The following is a 25,915-nucleotide window of genomic DNA, read 5'->3' as shown; positions in this document are numbered from 1 at the left end:
GTGTGGTTATGTTGTTACTTAAAGTTATGCTGCCCCCGTGCGGTGAGGGGGACTCATCGTTAATCTGTGACTGACAGTGGAAGGTGACATTTCTTACACTGATTCTTTAAACAGTGTACCAGCTTTATTGAAGAAGTCATATGATGTGGAAAATATCCGTTTTCATGCCAATTATTTTCGAGCAGGTTCCAATTCTTCTGCAGAAAAATGTTCCCATGTTGATGTAGTCAGGCTACTGGGTTCCATAGGTGGTGCCCATTGACACCTGAATTATAAAAATAGGAGAAACAGTTGAACTGTGGAAAGCTAGACCCAAAGATACATGTTTTATTGAAGACTAGTTACTGCCAGCAGTGAGGAATGTAAAATATGAAAATGAAGGATTGTTCACTTACTGATTCTGTGTCAGCATCCTCATTCAGATACGTGACTTTGTGTCTACTGTAAATATCTCGTTTCCTCATGCATGTCAACATAACCCAGTCAGAAACTACTGGAACCTGCGGGAAAACACTCAAATTCTGTGTATCATAACTTTTTGCTAGAAATAATATTTAAACTGAACATGTCTACTCACCAAACTGAGGAATGATAAGGCTGCGCCCAAGTTCACAATGGTTGGTACAATTCCAAATTTTCCTGCCTGCAAGACAAACAAACCCCCCAGATATTGTCAAAGCAAAGAGAACACACACATTTTGCTGATGAAGACGTTTCAATTTCAATATTTATTCAGGCCTCACAGTTCCAAATACAATGACGTCAAACCGGATCCCGTACGCTTTGATTAAGGCTCTGGTTTCCCCTCCATCTGGGTCCTTGTAGTATTTTGCAAACCTAAAAGCAGTGTGTTTTTAATTCTTTTTCCCATTATAATCCGTTTATTAATCAGTGTTTGTTAAAAATGGTTTCACCTGAAGTTGAATCCAGGAGCCACATTATTGACAGTATTTTTGTTGTCCAGCCTGCGGAAGCTGTATGTAGGGTAACACTTCCTTGCCCACCAGTCCAGGTCACAGCTCCAGTCAATAATAATACCGAGGATACCACCCTTTATAAACATGAAAAATGAATACATTATCTAACTGCATGTAAGTGTAGACAAATACGACACTGTAATTACTTGTGAAAGACCTGACAAATGAAATTTAAGGGAGATAAGAAATGAGAGATAATAAAAGTGTGGGGGGACTAAATTATACAGTAATAAACATTTTAAAAAACAGGTTTTATTTTGAATTGGGCATACCTTTACAGCCATTTCTTGAAATTCCTCTCCAGCCTCTGAAACGATGTGTTTGAGGCGGAATATGGGGCAGTGCGGGTCTGTCGTACGATTGAATTCACACCTCTTCAGGTATGAGGAGTTAATATGTGGCAGTATGTTCCTCCTGAGGGACGAAGACATACGTCTGATATCATGGCACACAATAAAACAGCATGTTTGCATGTAACGTACTGATAAGAGCCTGCACCTCTCCACACATGTTTTTTTTACATTCAGAGACACTGACCTGTGAATGTTGAACTTTGGGTATGTTATGCTGTTTTTGATCAACACAGTGAAGTTCTCTGCTGCAGCCAGCAGCGCACGTCTGCGGGACAGCGAAACAACATGTCCAGTCATATATACATTATTTTAATCACTTTAAAAAACAGCATAACCGTGCATGTATTCTTACTCAGGCAGCTTAGTGTCTATTTCAAGAGGGCACCATGAGAACACCTCACAGGTCTTGACAGTCGTGGAGTAGTTCTCACACAGCCCCGTCAGTACACCTGAGTGGAAAGTTTGTCCGGATGGTATCACACAATTTACAGCTGATGAACACACATCAAGCTGATGCCACACAGTGAGGAAGACCTACCATTTCCTCGAGGATCACTGTATCCCTCAATACAGTCACAGTCATCCACACAGGTAGTTGATGGGCTTGGAAGCTGGAGGAGAAGTCACCAGTGTTAATCTGTCAACTGATGTGACCCCAGTGAGCATGAGGCACTGAGTACGTCCACATCAGAAAGCCTTTTTAGTGAATTTACTGGCCTGAGCTCATGCAAGCTGGACAAAGACAATCTGGGTAGTGTGCAGGTTTCCCATTATGGCCCTGACCTTAGCTTCTATGACATTTCTGTAACATTCCAGCATTAAAGCTTTGGCATTTCCTGCTCATTTCATTATTTCCATCCAATTCAATACATATGTGAAAGAAGCATTTGTGACATTTTATGATTTCAATAACCGGTGGGAGCTCTGGGTATTACATTACAGAATTGTCAGAAGTCACTTTATGCGACACAGCGGGCACTGTAGCAGTCTGGAGGTTTGCCAACATGAGGTCCTCTGTTTACTCTGTCAGTAGGCAATATCACCGTAGGCACTGTTGTGATTTGAGCTAAATGGTAATGTCACATGCTAACACGCTTACGTTTAGCAGGTGTTCACCACCATCATCTGCTGAGTTAGAACATATGCTAAATAGCACTAAATAAAAAGTCTAGTTAAGGCTGATGGGAATGTCATAAACCAAAACACTGGACAAATGAAAGTTTTGACCTGATGGTGGTGCCTTCACTGAAAACCAAAATTGTCAACTTCATGGTGTCGCTAGGGGAAAAGCAGGGCATCACCAGAGTAGATTCATAATCTAACCAGCCTGAATATTGCTGCAATCCATCCAGTAGTTCTTAGGACATTTGTTAGTTTTCCAAAAGTAAATATTATATATCAAAGCAGTTTAAAGACATGGCTTTGACCTCTTTAAACTTGAAGTGATGAACATTTCTGAAAATAGTTTCAAACATATCTCAATTGTTAATCAATTCATTGAGAAAATAATTGATAATGGAAAAAGTCACTAGCTGCAAACCCAAAAGATCAGAAATCATCCTTGAAGACATGCAGTGAATCAACAAATCCTGTTCACACTGAAACTGTGTAAGCAGGAATATCAAAGGATGTCTTATCATGTAGCATCAGTCACTCACCTCAGGACAACGGGACTGAGCTTGACGAGGAGTGACAACCATATTCGTTAGCACAAAGAATGAATGATCACCCTGTTACACAGGGAAGAAGCACAGATGTCACAATAAGATACGATACGATAGGATACACTTTATTATTACCCAGCTGGGGAAGTTCAGGTGTTACAAGCAGCAGGTAATGGCAGTTGAAAAAAAAAAAGCCATGCAATGATATAATCTTGCAATCTCACATACCATTGGATGAAGTTAAATACCTGAGGTGGGATAACGTAATCAGCCACGTCCCAAAAGCGGGGGTCCATGTGAGATGTGTTGGTGTAAGCAAAACCTTTTACTTTGGTGGTGACGGTGCTGATGACAGAGTCAGTCTCCTGGTAGGCCTTCTGCACCACACACACATACCTGCAGGTTTACAGCAGCATGAGACGGTACCAGTGCAATCAAATCATCAGGCAGCTCATTACCACAGTATGTCATGATGTGTTTAGCTTTATATCCACATTTTATGAACCCAGCACAATGTTCCACACACCATGCTCCCCCATCGAAGCTTTTTGTTACTCACCCCACCACATACAGCACCACCAGAAGCTGGGTGAACCTGAAGACACATCCTACCCGTAAGCTTGGAATAACCAGTGTTTTTGGTGTTTCGTAATCAAACGCATAATGCAGACAGCTCTGGCAGCAGCCGGCAGCCTTGCTCATCGCTGCTGCTCCACACACACCAGCGATGGACTGTGCAGTAACGGTGAGTGGACATGCTGTAGCCGCTCTTATTCAAATCATTGTATTCAAATCATATTCACTGCACGGACACATCTTTGGCCTCAGTACGCCTTACCTGGAGTGGACATACAGTAGGTTTAAACACACCATATACAGTAAAGGCTGGACAATAGCGATTTCTACATTTTCTCACCTTACTAAAAGTGGTGAGTCAGACATGATTCAGTGCAAAAGTAAGCTTGCATCGAGCTGGTCAACGTCATAGTCACACACTGAAAGAGAAGGTGAATTGTATAACCACTTTTGATCTGTGCAGCACTGTTACTCTGATCTAGAGAGTCTAAAGAGTCAGCTTTTATTTTGTATTTCTCTGTTCTGTTGCTGTTTTTTCCTACTGCTATTGCCTGCCTCCTGTAACACCCAAATGTCCCTGACTGGGGATTAATAAAGTCTTATCTGATGCTATCTTAAAATACATTAAGTATGTTACATGTAACAGTAGAGGAAGGAAGACTGGAATTAGCAAGCTCATAAGCACCATGTAATAAGTAAAAACTGCAGTAACTACTTGTACATGCATAAATGTTATCACCTTGATGTTAGTGTTTAGACACGTCTGGGTTTATTCCTGTAGCTTGTATTTTAACACTGACATTTCCACTGTATTTTGGTCTTATAAAATAGCTCCTAATACAAATGAACATGTGCCATTTTGTTTATTCCAGCATATCTGCATCGCTTGATAAACTTAAGAAAAATACTAAACTTGACTGTTTGTATATGTGAAGGTTTTGGTATATGGTGGGGAATAGTATGAAAAAGCGTAAAGTATACATACTGCAGTCATGAGTCATACAGACTAGATCTGACTGCAGCATTATACTACTCTACATACAGAGCTGTCACATTATCAGGACATACATGGTACCATATGTCATACAGACGTGAACATGCCAAACACTCCGCAATAACCACAGATTGCTGATACCTGACACTGTATATGTTCAGCTAATGCATACGTAGTTTTAAAAGCAGTCTCTCAGAGGCACTGATGGAGGAGGAGGAGCTGGGGACACAGTGAACCAGCTCTGTCTGCCTCTCAGCTGTTACGGGCACTGATGCCAGGCTGCTGTCTGCACTGTGGATGACTGGTGCTGTTGTTCCTGTGCTGTCAAACTTCAGTGTAACCCACCACAGCAACGTTACACACACAAATGTCATTATATGACACTTCACATGAAACACACAAACTGTCACTTAAACATGCAGTGAGTGTGCTGCTGTGTAATCTATTCACTGGTATGAAGATACTCATAGTATGTCGCAGCAAACACAATGAGACTTTGTTAGAACAACTCACCGCACATTTACATGCCTCTTGCAGATATACTGCAAACTCCAACTGATTAAAAGGCTTGTAAAACTGAGCGTGCACACTGAGGATGGCGCTAGCTGAGACATTTGTACTTGTCGTTCTTCTGCATTGGGAATAAAACCATACACGAGAACTCAAAGACTTGAAAACTCAATTCGGTCAGTCTCATCACTACCCAACCCATCACGTTTTTTTTTTTTTTCCCCACACAGTTTAACATCATGAATGCAGTGTTTGCACTATATCTCCAGATATACTGAATTCTGACATGCATGAATGGTGGAGAGACGTGTGAAACAGGAAGAAGACTTGCAGCTAACACTGATGAGAGTTTTTAATTTCATACACACATTGACTTCCATGAACACAGGACAGATACAATGTCACTTTGGTCCAGTAGTACCTCGGACATTACGTTTGTAAAAGAACCATTTCAGTCTACAGACACTTTGGCATCCCATTTGTCACTGTTGTAGCTTGCCTTCAATAAAATATTTCTCAATTCTCAGTTGAATGATGTCCATGTTGTCATAGTCACACAGGTAAGAAAGAAAGGCTACAGCAAACTGTATACACAATATCCAAATGAATATGATACATATATATTGAATATACACTCATTTTGCAATGTTTTTTTTCCATTGGACAATAAAGACACATGTTAATTCATTAATAAAACTAATGATGTACAGACATTATGTTTTGTGTTTCAGTGCTGAATTTTCAAGTACGATATGAACGCATGTACAATATAGAAAAAAGAAAAAAAAATAGTCCACAGTAATGAAGCTACAGTGAAACGTAGACTAGGAAAACTTCATTCAGGTTTCTGTTCTCCAGTTAAACTCATGAGGACGAGGACGACACTTTGGGAAACCAGCCACCATGTTCACTCACCTGCCCATCTTTGATAATGCAATCATTTGCTTGTCATACAAAGCATGTTTGGAGAAAATGATTTGTATAGGGGCAGCTCTGTAGCACCACAATGCTTTATTTAATTGAATTTAATGGTTTAGTGTGGTATATTGCAATTCTGATAATATTTCGGTTAATTGTTCAGCCCTAATTTAAATGACTGGCGGTATCCGACAAAGTTATAAAAAAAAAAAAAAAAAAAGGTCCACAGATTTCATATTTGGCCAAAATCAAAGTCAAGCCCCCCGTCCTGCAGGCTGCCTTCGTTTGCGTTGTCGAAGCTGTTTTTTCCATGGATCTGTTTGAGGTGCTTGCGGAGAACTGGCTTATGAGCGAAAACCATGTCACAGTAGTTGCAGCGATGTGGCTTGTCCCCACTGTGCAGGTTTAGGTGGTCCAGCAAAGAACACTTTTGGGTGAAGGTCTTACCGCAGATTTTACATTGGAAGGGCTTGATGCCGGCGTGGACGCGCATGTGTCGGTGCAGGTTGCCCTTCTGCGTGAAGGTCTTGCCGCAGAGGAGGCACATGAACAGCTTGTGCATCTTGAGGTGGTTGGCGTAGTTCTCCAGCTGGCGGAAGACCCGAGCGCACTTGGGGCACTGGTGGTACCACTGGAGAGGCTTGTCGTAGTTCCTCTGGTGCACAATGTGTTTCTCTGCAGGAGGGGATTGAAGAGGGGCACTGTGCGGGTACCCGGCCACGCCAGGCGGAACCGCCATCTCACTGCCACGACTGTCCACAGTGGAGTTGATGAGGGAGTGCTGCGGCTCAGGAGAGTGGAGGGCAGCAGGTGGGCTTGTGGGGAAGTAACGAGTGATGGAGTTTTCTGCTATGTCAGACACAGACTCCACTTTTACTATAGTGATGTCACTGTTCACCACACCCTGCCTTGGACAACGTCCTAAATCCCCTCCCCTCTGTGGTGGGGATTTAGGCTGCATGATCACATCATCATCATCGTCGTCGTCGTCATCATCGTCATCATTGTTGTCTTCCTCAATCTGCTCCACCTCCTCATCGTCCTGATGGACAGTCTGAACTTGGGAGCGCTCTTGCTCTCTCTGGGCCTCAGAGGACAGACCCTCCTCCCTCTTCTCCCTCCTCATATCCACATCCACCTCGAGCTGGTGTGCAGGTTTGATGAACTTGCTGAGAGCTTGAGTGCACTGCTCCACAATGTGGCCCATTTGGAGGAAGCTGGCCACTGTCAGGTAATGCACCAGCTCCAGCTCAGGAAACTCCAGCTGACCTGTGTAGCAGGACAGCAGCAGCTGCCGGCCCACCTCTGCCTCTTGCATCATGGAGATCTGGACCTCCTTGGAGTCCTGCTGAAGAATGAACTGGTCTCTCAAGAAAGAGGAGCCAGCGGCGAACACCACCTTGTGACCAGGGACCTCCAGCTGGTTGATGCGTATGGTGACATCGCAGAAGCGTTTCTGGTGTCGTAGGAGGTTCATCTTCTGCAGCATGGAGTACCCAAATGTGGTGAAGCGGAACTGCAGGATCACCTGGTTCTGGGCCATAGTGAACTGACGGCCAGCAGCAGCGCACCTGTTGAGGACAAATACAGACACTATATCATCTGAACAGTAACACACTTTAAATTGTGTGAATTTGATATTTTGTGTTTAGTTAATGGCAGGCAGCATTACCTGCACAGATAATTTCAGGTTTCGGCTAAGAATACTGTAAACTGTAGTCTCTCTTCACATTAAAACTCTGCCAGGAATGGAAACTAATGGCAGTCTACATTAAGAAAGACACAGCGCACATCTTCAGCCCACCTGGGTCAATCACGATCATCACAGCATCATCATAATCTTCATCAAACCTGGCGCGTGCTGCGCTCGTGACAGGGTGAGATTGAGACCACCTTCCAATTTAACAAGAGCTAGCGGGTCTCATAAGCTAGCTAGCTAGTTAATTAGATGCTGCTATGTTTAATATATTTTCGGAAACACTGTCAACTCTTCATTTCGGCGTCCATCCACTGAAACAAATGGTAACAAACATTTTATTGTATCAAAAACGTTTGAGCCACACTAACAAGTTATAGTATAGTATAGTTTATACTATAAGTGACACATTAGTGTATAACAGTTGTAAGCGTCAGTTGGTTATTGTTGCAGACTTAACTGAACTGAGTCCGCATCAGTTGTGCTAGCTTAGCACAGCGGTAACGTTTAAGTAATGGCTTTCTTTGGAGGAAAACAGACAGCCTGGGTATTATTATTTGGGATACAGTAAGACAAAACCTAATCTTGTGTAAAATGACTATCCGTGTCGAACGTTAGCTGCAGCTATATGACAACAATCACTAGTCGCCTCCATATTTCCCTTTGGCCTCCTCCTCCAAGTGGACATCTCAGGCTGTCTGTTAACATGCACCGGTGTAGCTATCTAGCTAACTAGCTAATAGTCGCACTACTACGTTTTCACTTTGGGTGACACAGCAGTAAGTGTTGTGTACCTGTTAAACCCGTGTAAACAAACCCGTTAAAGGTGGGTTGTCATCGGTAGGACACTGGCCTGTGTCTGCTGTCTCTGGGGATGTGGAGGAGCTGCTCCGGATGCAAAACCCATTTAAAGGCCCAGTACAGTTTATGGGATCTGCTCTAGTCCTGTCTCCAAATGCTGCTTAAATCTAAACAATCCAAAATTACTGTTGTAACATAAAATGCTAAACATCGCAAATTTAAAATAGATGCAGCTAATCGTGATCTCAGTTTCTTCATTGCTGTTTTTTTTTTAATTACAGTATTTTCCAGTATCCCTTTAATGGTCCCTGAGGGTACCTGACCTCATAGTCAGAGGATTTCTGTACTGTCTGTAGAAAAGAAAACAGTTGTGCTTCTGCAGTTCTTCAGATGTTATGAATTAACGGCCTGCAGCCGACAATTACCCAGAGATGTTCAGTGGCCCTGGAGCATGCAGGGGATTCAAGACATTTCTTTCTAAACTGCAGTTTGCTGGTTGTCAGGGGGTCATTTTACACAACGTCCCTTTGCCCATCTCTGACTGAGCCCGGAGACTGATGCAGGCTGGGAGTGACTGAGTGAAGGGGAGCTGAGCCTGTAGGCTTCTGGAACTCAGATTCAGTGTCATGTCCTAAACAGGGCAATTAATCAACCACGTCGTTTCACCTCCTGGCATGGCTTATTACTGCAGTGTATGATAACGGGAGCATGTCAGAAGGCCTAATGCCTAATCAACAAATGGTCTGCTCTCCAGAGAGGATCGCTTCTAGTTCCTAGTACATACTGTACAATATACATCCAGTAGTTACTGAAAAAGGCTTTATTATAATTATTTACAGAATGTACAGGTAGGAAGCCAAGAGTGTCATTAAATTTTGTCATACTGATAAAAAAATAGAAAAAATACAGAACATCAGCACTCAGGAGTGTCATGTCTTCTTGAAAAGCCTGGAAAAGAAGACAGAGGGAAACTCGGTCATTAAATTACATGTACGTACAAGTCCTGTGCAATGTTTTCCACATAGCTCTGGAAAACATCTTCAGTACAATCATCTATCAGTGAAATGTAACAGGCCACTTTCACTACAGACGGGATTATTGTATTTTATCATTTTATATTCATTTCACCAAAAAACAAAATAAAAATGCACATTTAATTTGCACACTACAATTTTTTATGTTATGAATCAATAGTTCAATAAAACTTAAGAAAATTAAAACTGAGATGTCCAGTGATGGTGGATGTATTTCGTCTTTGTAGTGTGACTTTAGATTGTTAAAAAAAACCTCTTTGTCTCACTCTTTGTCTTTGTAGAGTGATTTAACGTTATTTCTCACATGAAAAGACATTAACAGACTGGATAATGTACTGTATTGTACTATCTTCCATACCAGGTGAAACTGTATCCACCTACAATGGCCAAAGCAACCAGTCCTATTGATGCAGCAGCAGACAGGGATGAAACCCTCAGAATATAAGATGTACCTGGAACAACAAAATGCTGAGTGTGAGTAACTGTCACCTGGCACTTTGTACATCTGCTTGTTTGTGCATTTTACACTGTATAAGTCTTTAAAATACAAATCTTTTGGGGAGGTAAAAATGCAATTTCCTAAAAGTCATTTTGGGTATTTTGGCCCGTGAATTACCTCTTACTTTAGCCCACAGGACGCAGGAACTTTTTAAAGCCTAGGAGAGAAAATATTCAGGTCATTTAACAACTGTAAGGTCTGATGAAGTTTCTAAGTCGACACATCTTGATACTATAGCGCAAAGTAGCTGCACCCACCGTTTTCCACTGACTGACAGCTCGTAAGATGATATAATAGTTTCTGCCTTTCTCCAGTGGTGCGTTCAAGAAGCCTCCATAGTAGAGTCCATCCCCTACAGTAAAGTTCATCTCTGTCCCAACATGTCTGACATCTATCTGGCCAGTGATGTACTCTTTTGAGGACTCTCTTGTGTTTGAGCTCACAGGAGAGGAACAGTCAAACATCATGATCCCCTCTATAGGAAGCACAAACACTTGGTACAAACTGCCAAAAGAAGAACAAAAAAATGCTTTATTTTGAAAGTGCATCATGCAACGTTTTAACTTGAGTATATAATGGCCATATTAATTTGGGTAATGTGGTCTTTTATAGATACCTTACGCTGTGATCTCATATATGTAAAGTGATCACACTAGTATATTACAGTTTATTAATACAATCATGTCACTTTTCAATTGCTTTATATCCATTTACAAACTAATAGGCTGTTATCCATATCGCCTTAAATGAAGATATTTCAATTCATGAATTTCTTTACATTAAAATTTTTTAACACCTGAACACAACATACAGAGAGTCTTGATGTGGATCCCTTAGATTAGTTTTTAAAGGACTGTGACCATGATACACACAAAGCGGGACAATTTACAAACTACAGGATGTGAAGGAGACATTGCTTCTAAATGACCTCAGACCTAGTTTGGTAGTTTTGTACTAAAATTTCTTATTACATATCAGCAGACATGTATGCAATGCTGATGTATGTGTTGGCTGATAGCCATGAACACTGGATGAGACTGGTATGATGTTCAAGCATGTTCAAATGTAGCAGTTCAGGGGTTTTGTTCAGGATTTCTGAATGTGGTAAGAACTAGATTTGTGTTTTTTTACACAATAGTACAGTAAATTCTATGAATTCCTGAGCCAGTGTGAATCAAGTATTCAACAAAGCTGCAAGCGTTGTACTGAATCATAAAGACTCATGCAGCATTAGAACTTGGGAACACTGGATATCCCCCCACATCAGTGTGTTTGAATGCCTACCACTTCTCTTGCCTCCTGCCATCTTGGTTATTACCTTATTGGGTCCAGTGTGTTGTGTGATCTGCGTAGCCTCAAAGTTGGTACAGGAGTCTCAAATTCTCTGTAGTAGACAATTGGTGCTGGAGGCGCTGTCAAATGTAGTTATCTTTAATGTGAAATGCTCAGCATAAAGAAGACTATTAAATGAAATAGTGCATTAGTATTTCCAGAAAGCTGTAAATCGATACCTGGTAAACTGGTGTTAGTGGTGATGGTGGCTGTGAATCTGGCTGACACTGCGGTGATTGAGATGCTGTAGTTTGTGACTGGAAGCAGGTTCAGACAGAGGTCCAGCTGGTCAGCCTTGGAGCTCAGAAACCGCTTCCTTTTGTCATGAAAGGAGCTCTGGTAATCTCTGGATCCTATGTATGTCACCTGGTTACATTGAATGTGGCATCAGTCATTCTCCATTGAGTTTAAAAACAGTATGGTAATTGCATTAGAAATGCTTCTGTACTGTCCAGAGACAACCAGAGAATAAGTTAAAGTAATTACCAAAAGCACCTGTTTCCTATGCTGGCAAATACAGTAAGTACACATAGTGGTCAAAGATAAACAGCAGCTACTGTGAAAGAAGGATGATGGACTCTCCTGTTACCTTGTAAACTTCTGTATCCTCCTCATATTTCTCTGCTCTCCAATGCAGACATTTTTCATTAAGGACAAACAGGCGACTGATAGGTGGCTTTATTTCTGGGAGAGATATGGGAATGGAAAGAGAGTGATGGCACATAAAATCTTCACCTTTTATTCATCATTTCAAAATCTTCCAAATCCATTAAAAAATTTGTTCACCATGCATATATATATACCTCCACACAGAATCATAACGGCCTAACGAACATTGCAACATCCAGATGTCCCTCGTGGGGTTCTAGTCACCTGCTATGTTCTCACTCACCGATGCATCTCAGTGTAGCTTTCTGCCACAGGCCAGAGCTGGCACACACAGACACGTTGCTGCCCCTCCAGCTGTGATATCCATCCACACAGCGGTGGATCACAACACTTCTGTTGTGCCACGCCACCTCTGAGTTGGCAAGGAAGGGAACTGGGCCACATTTAGCTGGAAAAAATGACATTGTTTAAGTAATTGACAGCAAGTAAAGTATCGTGGGGCTTTATAAGCATGATTATATACAATATATTCCAAACATATTTGTATGCATCCTTGTTTGGGTTCCACTGGAGGTGTCGTTAGGTTGTAAAAGCCATTGCTGAGTGAAGTCAAGTACATCACATGCAACATTTCCTGTGTTCTAAACATTAATTCGGCTGTAGATGGACCAACAGAAATAGATTTACCAGCACAGCTCAGGATAATTTGAAAGCTACAAAACATTATTTATTACCTCAGTTTACCTTAAAACCTGCAACAAACACAAAACATAGAGCTAAAGCAATACAGAAAAGGGAGCCTCTCACCACAACGGAAACAACAGAGAACTGAGCTTTCATCTGTTAATGCCCAGATAAATCAAAGCATCCACAAAAACATATCGATAACATGTTAAAAATCACAAATACTCAGTTGAGTAGATGCATGTCCATGTATAGACATAAGCACTGTACCTTTGCACTTCACAGACACTTTCGCCCACTCTCCAGATTGTAAACATGTTGAAATATTATTTCCACTCTCCTTGTAAAATCCATCCATACACTCATACAGCACCACACTGCCCGGTCTGCTGGTGCAGTCCCACAGGAGGTTAGTATGGGGGAGGTTTAGTGGGGGACCACAGCTTATTTCTGCGCATAGACATGAATTAGCACAGGCTGTGTGCTAATAATAGACATACAGTATATCACCAAGACAAACACAAATAGCACAGTCCAATTCTCCATGACAGCTGAACAGGAGATGCAGCATAAAGAGAACATGACTCTTTATATATTCTGTGTACATATTACACTTATTACACTGCTCTTAATGTGCAAAGAATATAGCTTCAAACGAATTTGCAACTTTAGAGTACAGTATTGGGAGCATACTGTATTTTCATACCTCAGCTAGACATTTACAATGCATTGAAATATACAAATACTTGTATTCTAACACAAGAGTTTGACATTTTGGGAGCTGCCCTTATGAATGACATGAAAACTCTCATATCGCAGCAGTAAATGTGAAGTTATAGCACAAAGACTGAAATAGTTCAGCACATAACCCCCTGTAAAACCACAATGTGTCATTTTTATACTAAACTAACAACATATAATGTGTTATTTTGGGACCTTTTAGGGTGCTGGTAGGTGGTTTTCTTACCACTGAACAGAGCCACGCCAGCTGTTTCCCCCTCTTTCCTTTCTTTATGCTAAGCTAAGATGGCCATAGCCTTATATTAAACACACACGTATGAGAGTGGTGTCAATCTTCTCATCTAACTCTCAGCATGAAAGCAAATAAGCATAGTTCCCAATGTGTCAAAGTACTGCTACATATGGTTTCAAATTAAAACAGTAGTTTGACAATATATCTGTCATCAAACATTGCACCTTCACACCATAGATCAATATCCTCCCACAGTCCATTCTCTTCACATACTGAGTAGTTTCTCAGACTCCTTGTGTAATATCCTTCCTCACATTGGTAATGCACCACACTGCCAATGTGTGATGTGCCGTCCCACAGCATTTTAGCATGAGGTTTAAAAACAGGCTCTTGACAATTGATTTCTACAACAAAAAGACAGCAAGTCATTGTAGGTCACTGGTGGCTGGATATATGTTGAGTGATGGCATTAAGAATCAGAAAATTCAATTACAGCAATCGAATTGTGATGTACTGCCAGCATTTGAGAGGATTGCATCATTACTTTTATCTGAGGCAGGTAAGCCAGCACTCTGTTGTGCTTACTAATGTCATTATCACCTTGACAGAGCGGGGAGGCTCCATCCCATTCTCCACTGGCAGTACAAACTGATACATTTCCCTCTCCAACATTGTGATATCCAGAATTACACCGATAAGCAACCTGAGAGCCCACAGTGGAGATATTATCCCACAGCATGAGTGAATGAGGGATGGATGGGGGCACGCCACAGTCAACTTCTACAAGGATGGAAATTGCATCATTATTTGACTCTGGACAACAGCACTGGAAAACAATACCAAACCCAACGTTTTGTTGCAAGTTGTTACCTTTGCATGAGATGTTTGGTTTTGTCCAGTAGCCATTAATTGTACACAATGATGTGTTTTTTCCTTCATTGTGATTAAATCCTATCTTACAGTAGTAGGTGACTGTGCTTCCAGGGGTGGAGCTGCCATTCCACACTTGCCCAGTGTGAGGCAACATAGGAGGATCCCCACATAATATCACTGAGACAGGAAATGATACACAGGCATTAAACAGAATAGCCAGACAGAGACAAAAAAAATAATTTAATTATTAAAATTATTACAAATTAATTAGAATAATGAACATTAAAACAAATACAAATATATATGTGTATACACACAATTTCATATACATGTATATTGTGTTCATTATTCTAATGAATTTGTAATAATTTTAGTCAATGACAAATAGTAATTGCTGTAAATAATTTATGTATGGTATTTAATGTACCAATGTGCCAAACCACTTTTGGCAATTAGTAATAATTTGACAAAAGTGGTAGTTATGTTCACATCGGAATCTCTTCCCTGCACACTCGTGTTGACAGCTCTCAGGACTGTGTGGGCATGTACAGACTAATTAACCGGGATGAGTGAAAACATCTGTGTGGGTGTGCAGGACGGTGGCATTCTTTTTTTTGAAAAACCAAACAAACAAACAACAAAACAAACACAAAACTAAACAAAAAACACTTTCAGTAAAGACATAATTTTTCCTAATACTAGACCTAAAAACCTAAAAGAAACCATTTCAGGGGGTTCATTCATAGCTTGAATTACCTTGGCAGGACAGAGTTGGGGGGCTCCACTGACCATTTTCATTACAGATCGATACATTATGTCCGCCTCTGTTATAAAAGCCCTCTTTACAAAAATAGAGCACAGTGCTGCCTGGGGTTGAATCACTGTTCCACACCTGCTCAGTGGATTCAATTATAGGAGGCCTCCCACACAAGGTCTCTACGAGGAACAACATACATCACAACAATGTTACATGAATACCAGGATCCAGATTAATTCCCATTCAGATTACTCAACTAAGGAAGTTCAAAGTGCAGGGAGAAAAAAAATAGGACACGTATATCGAAGTTTGGCTTTCAAAACTCGGAAATGATGGGATAAAACAGTGACTGTACCTTGACAGAGCACGGATGGTCTCTCCCACTGTCCAGCAGCAGTACAGATGGATACATTGCCCTTTCCAACATTATGATATCCAGAACTGCACAGATAAAGCACCTCAGTGCCCATCCTCGAGCTCTTATTCCACAGCATATGAGAGTGAGGGAGGGCAGGGGGAGAGCCACAGTCAACCTCTGAGAGCCAAAGCAGTGACATGCTGCATGAAACCATACTCAGTGGAAAAATCTCCAGGAACTCTGTCTCACTGATCAGTTTTCTGAGCCCCATGCTCCTGAAACTGGTAAAAACTCACTAAAGACATGCACTGTCATCAGTGGGATATTCATCATATTATCATCCTGTCAAGTCCGTCTTAAAATAATGGTCAGGTGCCCTTTATGAACATTTCAACAGGTTTGCTTGCTGTAATCATTCCTCTTGCTCGTGCTGGCTGTGAAAAGACTCTAATGAGATTGCAATAGAGGTGATGGAAGACAAAACTCATAGTCCTATTGTTTAACGAAGACAGACAAACTTTAAACTTATCCTCTAAAAAACCACTTATCATGTTTGCCTTTTATTTGGCACTGACGACCGCTTGTGCTCTTTAGAAATGTTGTGACAAAGTACTTTTCCAGTATAGGTGTGACTCATCATAGTCAAAAAGACTAAATCAAGTATTAAGATAAGAAAGACATTCCCTTTACAGCATCTGTTTCTCCAGTGCAGTTGCTTTGATACATTGACACATACCATATATGAGTTCCCAATGAGGCTGCAAGTAGTTGGTATCACATTATGTTATCTATTAGGGCTGGATAATAAAACCAATATGTTGAATTACTGATAGTGTGACTCTCTTCCTGTGAACATTAAATATTCATAACCTAATCAGCAACATCAAAGTAAAAAAAAGTACATCTTTAGGTATTGGAGGTCAATATTCATCAAGACTAAGAGCAATTAGCCATGTTAGCATGCTCACAATAACATTTCTAACAACTTGATGTTTAGCAGGTCTAATGTCTACCATGTCCACCATCATGTGTGTGTTAGCATGCTAACATTTGCTTTAACATTTAGCTCTAAACACAAAGTACTATTATGTGTTTCACATTTATCTGATACTGTTAGGAACTCCTGAAAAGCCAATCAAATAAACACACCTTTCCAGGTCAGGAATGTCACGAGCACCTAAGAGCAAAGGAGGCACAGGGCCACAGGGTGCTGATGAATGAGCCTGAATAGTTATATAATGCTACAAGAGCAAACATGAGCAGAGCAACGGTTTTGGGCTTGTGTTGTGTTACCTTCACAGACCATGGTGGGTCCTCTCCACAGTCCATCAGCTCCACAAACAGAGCTGTTGTCTCCACTCCTCCACACAAAGCCTTCATCACAGGCAAACATGGCCACACTGCTGTATGTGGTCCCTGTGACTGACAGCAGCACCGTGTCCTTCACTGAAGCAGGCGGGCCACAGTCAACCACTGAGCAGGACAAGAGCACACAAGTCTTAAGTTGTCAGCTTTTCATCCGCTCACCACACCATCTGCATGGATTTCACATTCAGGACGGACTGTCACTATTACACCAGCCAGCACCAGACTGAGGGCTACACACACTAATGACATGATGGGATCTAAACTGAGTGGAACTGGGTTAGACTATATTTGTAATTAACTTCAGATGCTTATTTGGAGTACAATTTGTATGGAGAAACACAGGCAAGATACACAGCAGTAATATACTGTCTTTTAAAGGGTTTGAAAAGTCTATTTATCACACTGCCCCTTGCTGGATCGTCTGGAGCTGCGTCCCATCCATACTTCATACTAATTCTAAACAGGTTTGGAGCATGGAGCAAATTCATATTCCAGTGGAAAAGTGGCAAAATGTATTATACTGAAAACTGTCACTTTGTATTAATGCAGTTTTACCTTTGCAGAAAGCTTTGTCTGTGTGAGGGTGGAAGGGCTCCTCTCCATTGTGGACTTGGTATCCCAGCTGGCAGCTGCAGTCAAAACTTCCCTCAAGATTCCTGCATTGACCTCCTTCTCCACACAGGCCGGTGATCCTGCACTCGTCAGTGTCTGCACAACCAATGGTGAATGAGCACGAGACATAAAAACGATGATGTCACTCACTTAGTAAGGCTTGTTTTACAGGTAAAGGTCCAAACTGTAATGTCAGCCTGCTGAAATCTTCACTCTGCACTGATTCATTTGGTTTGACAGGTTTTATTACTTCTCTAAAATAATTGATAATAGTAATTGAGCTTTTAATAAGACGCCTGTGTGTACGGTACTTGTGATTAAAGTCTAACTAGAGCAAAATGTGCAACATCATATAGAATGAAATTAGAACTGTATATAGAACTATTTTTATTTCTATATATATATATATATATATATAACTATTTCTCAATCTTAGTCTGCATTTTCAAGTTCTTATGTGTAATTCGATGTTTCACATACCTACCTTTTGGATGTGTCTCTTTATATATTCCCTTGTCTGTACTTCAATGTCTTTAACAGCCCTGTAAAATAGACCCAGGTCCAGCCTAAACTCACCCTGGCAGTGGGTTCCATCGTTTGGGATGAAGACGGCCATGTCGTTAGAAGGGCTGTAGCCATGCTGGCAGGTACAGTAGTAGCTGCTGTATGTGTTGTGGCAGGTGGCGTGCTGCCCACAGATCTTACTGGCTCCTATCTGACACTCATCTTTATCTGGAAGACAAAAACATTTACCAGATGTCAACACAGAAAAGACGGAAGTAAAATCGTTAATGTTATTACGTAATTCCACCTGTGCTTTTTCTCTAAAATGTCTTCTTTGAAAAACGTCTATGGGATGGATTGGCATGAAATTTTGTGCAGAGATTAGTGGTCCCCTAAGTGTTTAGCATTCTAACATGCTGACCTACAGGGATATAGTGAACACTGTAATGCCACCTTACAAGCTGAAAGTTGGATCAAACTGCTGCTGTGCTGACAGCCTCATAGAGCTGCTCACCAACCAGTAGTCCCGTATTTGTGTTTTGTACACTTAAGGAAAAAGCAGGTTATTCACACATCGAGGGCACGGAACAACATTAGCATTCATTTAGAGTTGTGTTTTTTGTCATTGTGTCCACCTGGTGAATGTAAGTCCAATATTCAACTTTTAGCTTTGTTTTGAGGGAAGTTACGCTAATGTACGACAAATTTGTAGAGTTTTCTTTAGCTGGAAAACTCTCAAAACTTTTTTCTCATTATAGAAAAAAATTTGAAGTTGACGATAAACAGATTTCATTCAATTCACAGGGTAAACACATGTGAGAAACTTTTTTCCTACCTTGACAAAAGGTTCTCCCATTTCCAACAAACCCGTACTTGCAGTTACAAACTTTGCCAGAGCCGTCCGACTTGTCGTCACATGTGGCGTTAGCGTGGCAGGTGGCACACACATCCAGAGTGTTGCTTTCTGCAGGCATATCTGAGAGGACAGAAAGGACGTCCATCACTCAGTTTCTTCATCCAATTGTCAGTGACACATAAAGACTTTCAAAAATATAAAAACTGTATTGAATTATCACCAAATGTGAATGATGGGACAGAAAAAACTGCCATCAACATTCTCACCTGCAATGACACAGAGCAGAAAAACTACGATCATCTTTCTGTGTCCCTCATCCATCCTCTCCCAGAGTCTGTCGTCCTCTTCACTTCACCACACACTCGACCTCCTTATCCCGACTTTTTACATTTTTTTATTTCCGTCTTGTGTACCATGATGGCGCTGAGCGGATTTGATAACCAGGATTGTGAGGACGTGGTGAGTGGGTAAACTGAGGTCACTCCGAGAAGTAGCTTTTTCTCAGTGGTCTTCTTGCAGCTGGTGGTTTTGTGGCTTCATCTGTCATCTGCTGACACAGTCGGTTACGCTTCACATGTGTTAGCGATTACTCTGACACACTCATGCTGCGGTGACTGATAACGGCTATATTTGGCCTAACGAACCTGCTGGATGCCCTCTGACAAAAATTGTGGCATTTTGTTAAGCACAGCTGTGTTGTTTAGAAGCACATTAACACAAGCACATTCGGTAGGTGAGGATCTTTATCTAGATGACTGAGAAGCTACATCAGCACAAGTTAGTATTAATGATTAGCACTGCTATTGTAGACCAAAAATATTATGAATATCATGTTGCAGCTTACCCTTTGTCCTCTGTATGTAATGTAGCTTGTAACCTCTGTTAAGTAAAAGGTGTCTCATTTAATCCTTTTTATTATTATCCCGCATACATATAACTGGTGTTTTAAGCCAACATCTCTCCTTACCACAGGGTCTGTAGTGGTTGCTGAGGGGGTATCACTTGCAGTGGGAGGGGGAGATAAGTCTGGTGAGCTGCTATCTTTCTGGCCAGCAGTGTCCTTAGTGGGGTCTCTCTGTCACTCAAAGCAGCAAGCTACCGCCTCACACCAGTGCCTGCTGGACTGGACTGACTAACCCCAGTCTGTCCTGAGAGTAGACTATGTCTTTGTGTGGGCCCAAATCTACAACTGGACATGATACAGTGCAAAGTTATTTCAACAATAATTTTAACCCAACGTAAGCGGGAAGCTAAGGTTATTCAATAATTCTTTTATGTTGTTGTTGTCTTTAGGGCTAAAAATTCATTGCTGTGGTATTTCTGCACTGCATGTCCGAGAGGTCCATGATTAGTAAACCAGCGTATCAGTAGTGCTCTTCTTTGCTACTGGATTTTCTTTGCTGCAGAACCACTAGTTTCGTCCATTTAATGGAAAATGTTAGTAGAGTTAGATTTGACAGAGACGGCTCTGCTCTTTGAGGGAGCTCTCAAACACAGCACGAGTCCCCCCTAATAAAAACATACCTTTTTGTTAAATGAAACAATATGAAAAAATAGCACATAAGCAGACAGAGTAGTAGAGTGGTGTTTAGTCATGTAACTCTACACAGCCCTGCTTTCACCAGTGGATATCTGGCTTCACACAGATTTGGATTTGGAGTTTACTTAAAGGAGTTATGTGTAAGAATTTTGGTGTAAAACAGTTAAAAATTAGCTAAAATGGATGTTATGCCAAAGACTTCTGTGCATGGTGTTGCAGAGATAACCACTGAAGTTAGCATGCTAACAGGTAGCTTTGGTCAGTCCAGTCTCGTAATACCGCTTTTTCCCTCAAGAGGCAATAGTGAGTTATGGTAGCGTCCAATCTGCCCCCAACATGAGAGGATAAAGAAAAGTAGCACAGCATCAAGGATTTGATCGGGTTCAGGGCAGGTGGTGACAGGATTGGTGTGAAGTGGAGAGGACTAAGAGGGAGGTTGAGATTCGTCAGTGCCCACCTTCAGAGGACAGCGTGGGGGCTATGGGGTCAGCCCTGGGGTGCCAGGAGATAAACCAGTCAAGAAAACTACCTTGGTACTGTATTCCCTGTTGTCAAACTGGCCTCCGTCGGTCTTGGAGGCCATGTTCACTGGGAGGCTGCTGAGTTTGGTTCTGTTGGCTTTCGTCACATGGAAGTGGGCGCAGCTTCGTCTGAAGTAGGTTGGACAAAAGATGGAGGCAGGAGGGGCTGTGCATTTCCCTGACTTTCTGGTGATATGCTGCCCCCTATTTGTCTGCAGTATGAATTTGACAGTTGGCCAGTTCTTATGTATAGGCTAGCTCCTTCAGAGGTACCTTGCTGAGTTTGTTGTGAACAAACGTTTTACTGACTTTCAGTGTTACTCATTTTCTTCCTCTTTAAAGCACTTGCAAAGCTGATTTTTAAAAATATTTTCAATAAGTTATTTTGCTAAAAGTCTTCTTCTTCACTCCCTTTGTTGGCACATTGCTACACTTCTTTGCACCTTACTGCCACTGTTAATCAGTGGAATAATATGAAACCATTGTCAGGATTTCATATTAAGCCATCTGCATGCTTGTGTGTGTGTGTGTGTGTGTGTGTGTGTGATGCAAAGTGGGGTCCCACTTGTAAAACCATTGCTCCATAGCCCTATTAGAGGTCAAAGAGTCCGCAGGGTATCTTGCAGAATCTAGTAGAAACTGAACCAAGATTGCTGGGTCCCCTCATTTCATTATACCCTGAACGATGCAATTACTGTGCATTCTTATCACTGTCGTATTTTTTGAAGTACACTTGTGGTTGGTGTTATCTTGTGTCCCATGGCCAAACAATGTGTGTACATAGAGAGAATAACTAGACACAAAATTTGTTCACTGAAGATAGGCCTATCTTTATTTGTTGGAAGCGCTTGACCTTTCTTGACCTTCTGTGCAGTCATCACAAAGTCTGTCATTCAGATCAAATATTACAGGAACATGCATTTTTTAGTATCAAAATGTTCTAATAGACTTCAGAGATATGTTTGTTAAACCTGAAAAGATCATCTTAACCCACATGATCAAATTCTCTAACTGTAAATCAAACAGAAAGCTATACACCTCTCATCATACAAACTATTCATACTAATGTAAATAACTGAGTCTTACAAAAGCACATAAGTGGCTGACATTAGAGACAAACTCAAATATTTTTAATGGTTGAGTGTTTTTAACGACCAGTAATGGCTCTGTAAAATCAGCGGCAGACAGAAATACAGACATTTGAATGAAAGGAAAGTTGAACCAGAAAACCAAATTACACTACTGTATGTCATCATACCTATGAATGTGCCCTGTTCTCCAACAGGAATACAGTCTACAGGCCCAGTATGTAGCAGTGCTTTGCCAGAGCGATCAGAGCACAGAGTTGTCCAGGACAGATGCACAAACTGCTGCAGGGTTCAAAACTATGGTCTGTCATGTCCTGCTTGGTCATAGAATAGTGCAGAAACAGCACCGTTTCTTTTCATGTGCAGTCTCAACTTCCTCAGGTGGGGGCGCCTCAGCAGCCGGACATTCCTCCTTACACTCTGACAGTGAGCCACTGGAGGTGGACAAAAGCCTCCCACACACCAGGTCAGCAGCTTTTCCATCCATCACAGACAAGTCTGTCACCGTTTTCTCTCTTAGTGACATGTCTCCGTCATCATCATCATCTATCAGCACAAACTCCTTGAGGTAAATCATCCCCACCCCGTGGAGGCTGTGGTCCTCTGCTGATTCTTCCAGGGTGTGGGCATCCACAAAGGTCAGAGTTGAAGTCTCTGTCAAGGTCTCATGTGGGTCTGTGGAATTGTCCTCTGGCCCTGAGTAGGCCTGGCTGCTCGAATCCATCATCCACGTGGGGTTCCTCTGAACACTCTCGTCTTTCATGCTGCACCTCAGGTCCTGGCTGTTAGAGATGATGTCTGGGACAGAGGACATCCTGCCTGTACCATCTCGGCCGGTGATGTGGTCTCTCCGGCTGTGAGAACCGTTTGCTGTAGCATGACCATTCCCAGGATACATTTTAAAAGCCACCTTCTGGTAGTCATGGTAGACCTGCACACTGCTGCTCCCTGTTGGGGAAGAGAGGGGGATGCTGGCAGTGTCGCTTTTTCCTTGCTTCTTCATGTGTTTTCCCTTGCTGCACTGAGAGAGAACAGAGCACTGTGAGTTCAGTCTTGACCTTGAAAATGACAGTTTGAAAAAATTTAAGATCTATTTATATGCTATGCCCAAGGACAAAGACCATAAGACATGGTTGAAAGTCCAGAAAAGGCTGGTAAGTGGACCTTGAGTTACTGTTACTATATTTTAGTAGAAAATGACTGTTTCTACTGAGGCAAACCACTTCCACCTTTTGGACCTGATACAGTCCTGAATGTAACACTATTACTTTGCAAGACAGTATCAGACTAGTCTCACATAGCTCCACACTTTGCAGGTGAAAAAAAGGCTCCCCTTTGTTTGTATGTCATTAAACCAATCACAATTGTCTTGGGTGGCACTAAGCCCAGTATGCAGTAATTGTGCCCTTGCAAAATAGTGTCCGAAAGGGACTGAATGGTGACACACAGATAGCGGAAGGGGGGGAGAATGACGACTGAATTAGGCAGCCAATGGCAGGTTTATACCAACAGTCCACTTCCTGTGAGTCAGCATAGTATCAGACTATTAGAAGTGAATAGACAATAATGGAAATCTTTATAACTGTATATGAACTATATTATTAACAAGTTACTTCTATTGTGCTGCTTCCATTTGGATACTAATGAGCTACGGACGCCTGGTTGTTTTGATGTAACAGTAGATGACATAACACCTTCTAAATGAGCTTTTGAATTGCAATGAGCAATCTTTTTATTTAAAAATAACACAATCACTGTCAAAATGATAGAAACCAAGCAAAGCACAGTTTAAAATATCTGTTTTTCTGATGATTGTATCTGGCATTTTAAGACCTGCATCAGATTCATTACCGTACAGCAGGGTTGCATGATATGTTTATATATATTTTTACTGAGATACAGTCTGATGATGTACTTTGTCATGTTCGGTATTTAGCCAACATTAGCATGCTAACATGCTGATGTATAGCATGGTACAGTTGAGGAAAGATAATGCCGATATTATATCTTTTTGTGATATATGGTCAGAAACCAAAGTACTGGACAAATGAAAATTCCTACCTGATGATGGGATAAGATGAAAAGTTATGGAATGCCCAAAGTTACTACAGTTTATCCTGAACCCCTTCAGGATAGTAAATGGCAATCCATTCACTAGTTGTCAAGACATGTCACTCAAAAACATAAATTTTAACCTCATGGCAGATGGGGTTAGAGGAAAAGTCAGTAGGATTCATCCTGTGGGCACCTGTCTGTACAAACTGCTGTGCCTGTCCAACTCATAAATATAATATATGAGTTGGATATATATGCTTGTGGGGCTAGAGGAAAAGTCAGGGGATCACCAAAGTCATTAAGATTCATATGGAGGTCATGACTATCTCTACCAAATGTCAATCAACCCTTTGAACAGGTACTGTAACTTTACTCTGGACAAAAGTGTTGGACTGACTAATCAACCAACATTTCTATCTGATTGCTTTCTCAATTGAATTTTCAGGAAATTATTTTCAAATTAAAGCCTATCACTTAACCAATACAGCTTCAGTGCTCCTGCATTGTTTCTGCTGGAACTCTACTGGAGGAATGAGCACAATTCATCTGAAAGATGTTCCCTCATTTGTCATTTCAATGATGGTGGTGGTCTAGCACATCGCTCTTCCATAGGTGTTCAACTGGATTGAGATCTAGTGACTGAAGGTTATAGTTCATTGAGCCCTGTATGGAAGCATCTGCATTTAATATCATTTTACACAATTTATTTAGGTTTTCCCTTTAATTCTTCACTTCTATTGTTAACGCATAATTACAAATAACATATACAACGTGAGTTTTATTCCTATCACTCAGCCTCAGTATACATGGTACTTTTGGGCAGGTACGGTATTTATATTATTTATATTATTCACATCATTCACTAACACAGCATTTGGGGCAGGTAATACTAAGTGCAGCCGAGTTGTTTTATGAACAACAGTAAGAGAGAACAAGCTGTCATTTAGTATTGGGCTCTCTGAATAAATAAATGAAGTACTTTTAAAAGAAGCAAAAAATAACTTGAATTCCCTGAGGATCAGCTCTTTGAAGGAGACAGATGAACTCCTCTAAAGTGCTCTAACCAAGGAGGGAGTGTGTATCTGTGTGTTTCATCTCTCCAAAACACACACTCACACACACGCACACGCACACACACACACACACACACACTCCTCTTCAAAGTGATGAATGCATCAGTCAGAGTGACTTCAGAAGATAATTTAGGCAGTATGTCAGGTGTTTTAAAGGTACACACTGTTAAGAATCAGCCAAAGCTCCATTAGCAGACAGTAGTATTTCTGTTAATGTTTAAATTTGCTTTGTGCTGCACAATTTAAAGAAGAACACATCTGATACACAAATGACATTAAAACCAATGAAATATGTACACTAAATACAAGGTTAAAAGACCGCTTCAAGAGGAGCGTATCCACTTCTCATGTGTGCATGTTAAATACAATGCACTCTGCACAGGAACTTAGCAGACTGACCCTCTTCCACTTGACTGACTCATATGCATGACAGAATCGGGACTCTATAAATGAATAATAACAGCAATGTACATGTTCAAGTGAACATCAGCATGCCCCACTCCAGTTTATGGTGGTGGCTGAGCAACAATGGATGAAAAATAGATTTGATTTAAATACGTTCATTGCATCACTGCTTTAGGGCATTTGGTTGGTGGCTGTTTTTGTTACAGCAGCAACTACGAGAAGGTGGGCAAGAGGGATCTTATACTGGCAGGACGTAGAGAAGTTAGACAATAATTTCATCTCCAG

The 25,915-nt window shown here is 41.3% G+C and overlaps 3 protein-coding genes across 12 annotated transcripts; all 3 read right to left on the bottom strand.

The window, feature by feature from the left end:
* Positions 1-3,696, bottom strand: p2rx4b (purinergic receptor P2X, ligand-gated ion channel, 4b). The gene is made up of 12 exons (XM_041937073.1): positions 3,554-3,696; positions 3,243-3,390; positions 2,989-3,060; positions 1,869-1,941; positions 1,683-1,779; positions 1,515-1,595; positions 1,250-1,391; positions 915-1,051; positions 744-837; positions 578-643; positions 396-500; positions 1-265 (listed from the first exon to the last, which is right to left on the bottom strand). Exons 1-12 carry the CDS (start codon positions 3,694-3,696, stop codon positions 233-235), a joined length of 1,191 nt encoding a protein of 396 aa, XP_041793007.1. The 3' UTR covers positions 1-232.
* Positions 3,697-5,411: 1,715 nt separating this feature from the next.
* zbtb26 (zinc finger and BTB domain containing 26) lies at positions 5,412-8,601 on the bottom strand. Of its 4 annotated transcripts, none has more exons than XM_041937102.1 (2): positions 7,665-8,601; positions 5,412-7,563 (listed from the first exon to the last, which is right to left on the bottom strand). In XM_041937102.1, exon 2 carries the CDS (start codon positions 7,533-7,535, stop codon positions 6,225-6,227), a length of 1,311 nt encoding a protein of 436 aa, XP_041793036.1. In that variant the 5' UTR covers positions 7,536-7,563; positions 7,665-8,601; the 3' UTR covers positions 5,412-6,224. The 4 variants fall into 4 exon arrangements, with proteins under 4 accessions (XP_041793036.1, XP_041793037.1, XP_041793039.1 ...); XM_041937103.1 differs by having other exon boundaries at positions 7,797-8,601; XM_041937105.1 differs by having other exon boundaries at positions 8,506-8,573.
* Positions 8,602-8,838: 237 nt separating this feature from the next.
* susd1 (sushi domain containing 1) lies at positions 8,839-19,875 on the bottom strand. 7 transcript variants are annotated; one of them, XM_041937094.1, is made up of 14 exons: positions 19,793-19,867; positions 19,215-19,495; positions 18,928-19,068; positions 18,165-18,320; positions 17,532-17,684; positions 16,902-17,081; positions 12,247-12,411; positions 11,944-12,038; positions 11,534-11,720; positions 11,341-11,434; positions 10,280-10,526; positions 10,140-10,179; positions 9,905-9,975; positions 8,915-9,437 (listed from the first exon to the last, which is right to left on the bottom strand). In XM_041937094.1, the coding sequence occupies exons 2-14, from the start codon at positions 19,267-19,269 to the stop codon at positions 9,210-9,212; spliced, it is 1,812 nt and encodes a 603-aa protein (XP_041793028.1). In that variant the 5' UTR covers positions 19,270-19,495; positions 19,793-19,867; the 3' UTR covers positions 8,915-9,209. The 7 variants fall into 7 exon arrangements, with proteins under 7 accessions (XP_041793031.1, XP_041793028.1, XP_041793029.1 ...); XM_041937100.1 differs by having other exon boundaries at positions 9,301-9,437; positions 9,882-9,975; positions 19,793-19,863; XM_041937097.1 differs by lacking the exon at positions 16,902-17,081 and having other exon boundaries at positions 8,839-9,437; positions 19,793-19,875.
* Positions 19,876-25,915: the final 6,040 nt, after the last annotated feature.

Source organism: Chelmon rostratus, chromosome 5 (assembly GCF_017976325.1).
Source record: "Chelmon rostratus isolate fCheRos1 chromosome 5, fCheRos1.pri, whole genome shotgun sequence".
NCBI classification, from domain to species: domain Eukaryota; kingdom Metazoa; phylum Chordata; class Actinopteri; order Chaetodontiformes; family Chaetodontidae; genus Chelmon; species Chelmon rostratus.
This window is presented reverse-complemented; position numbering and strand designations above follow the sequence as displayed.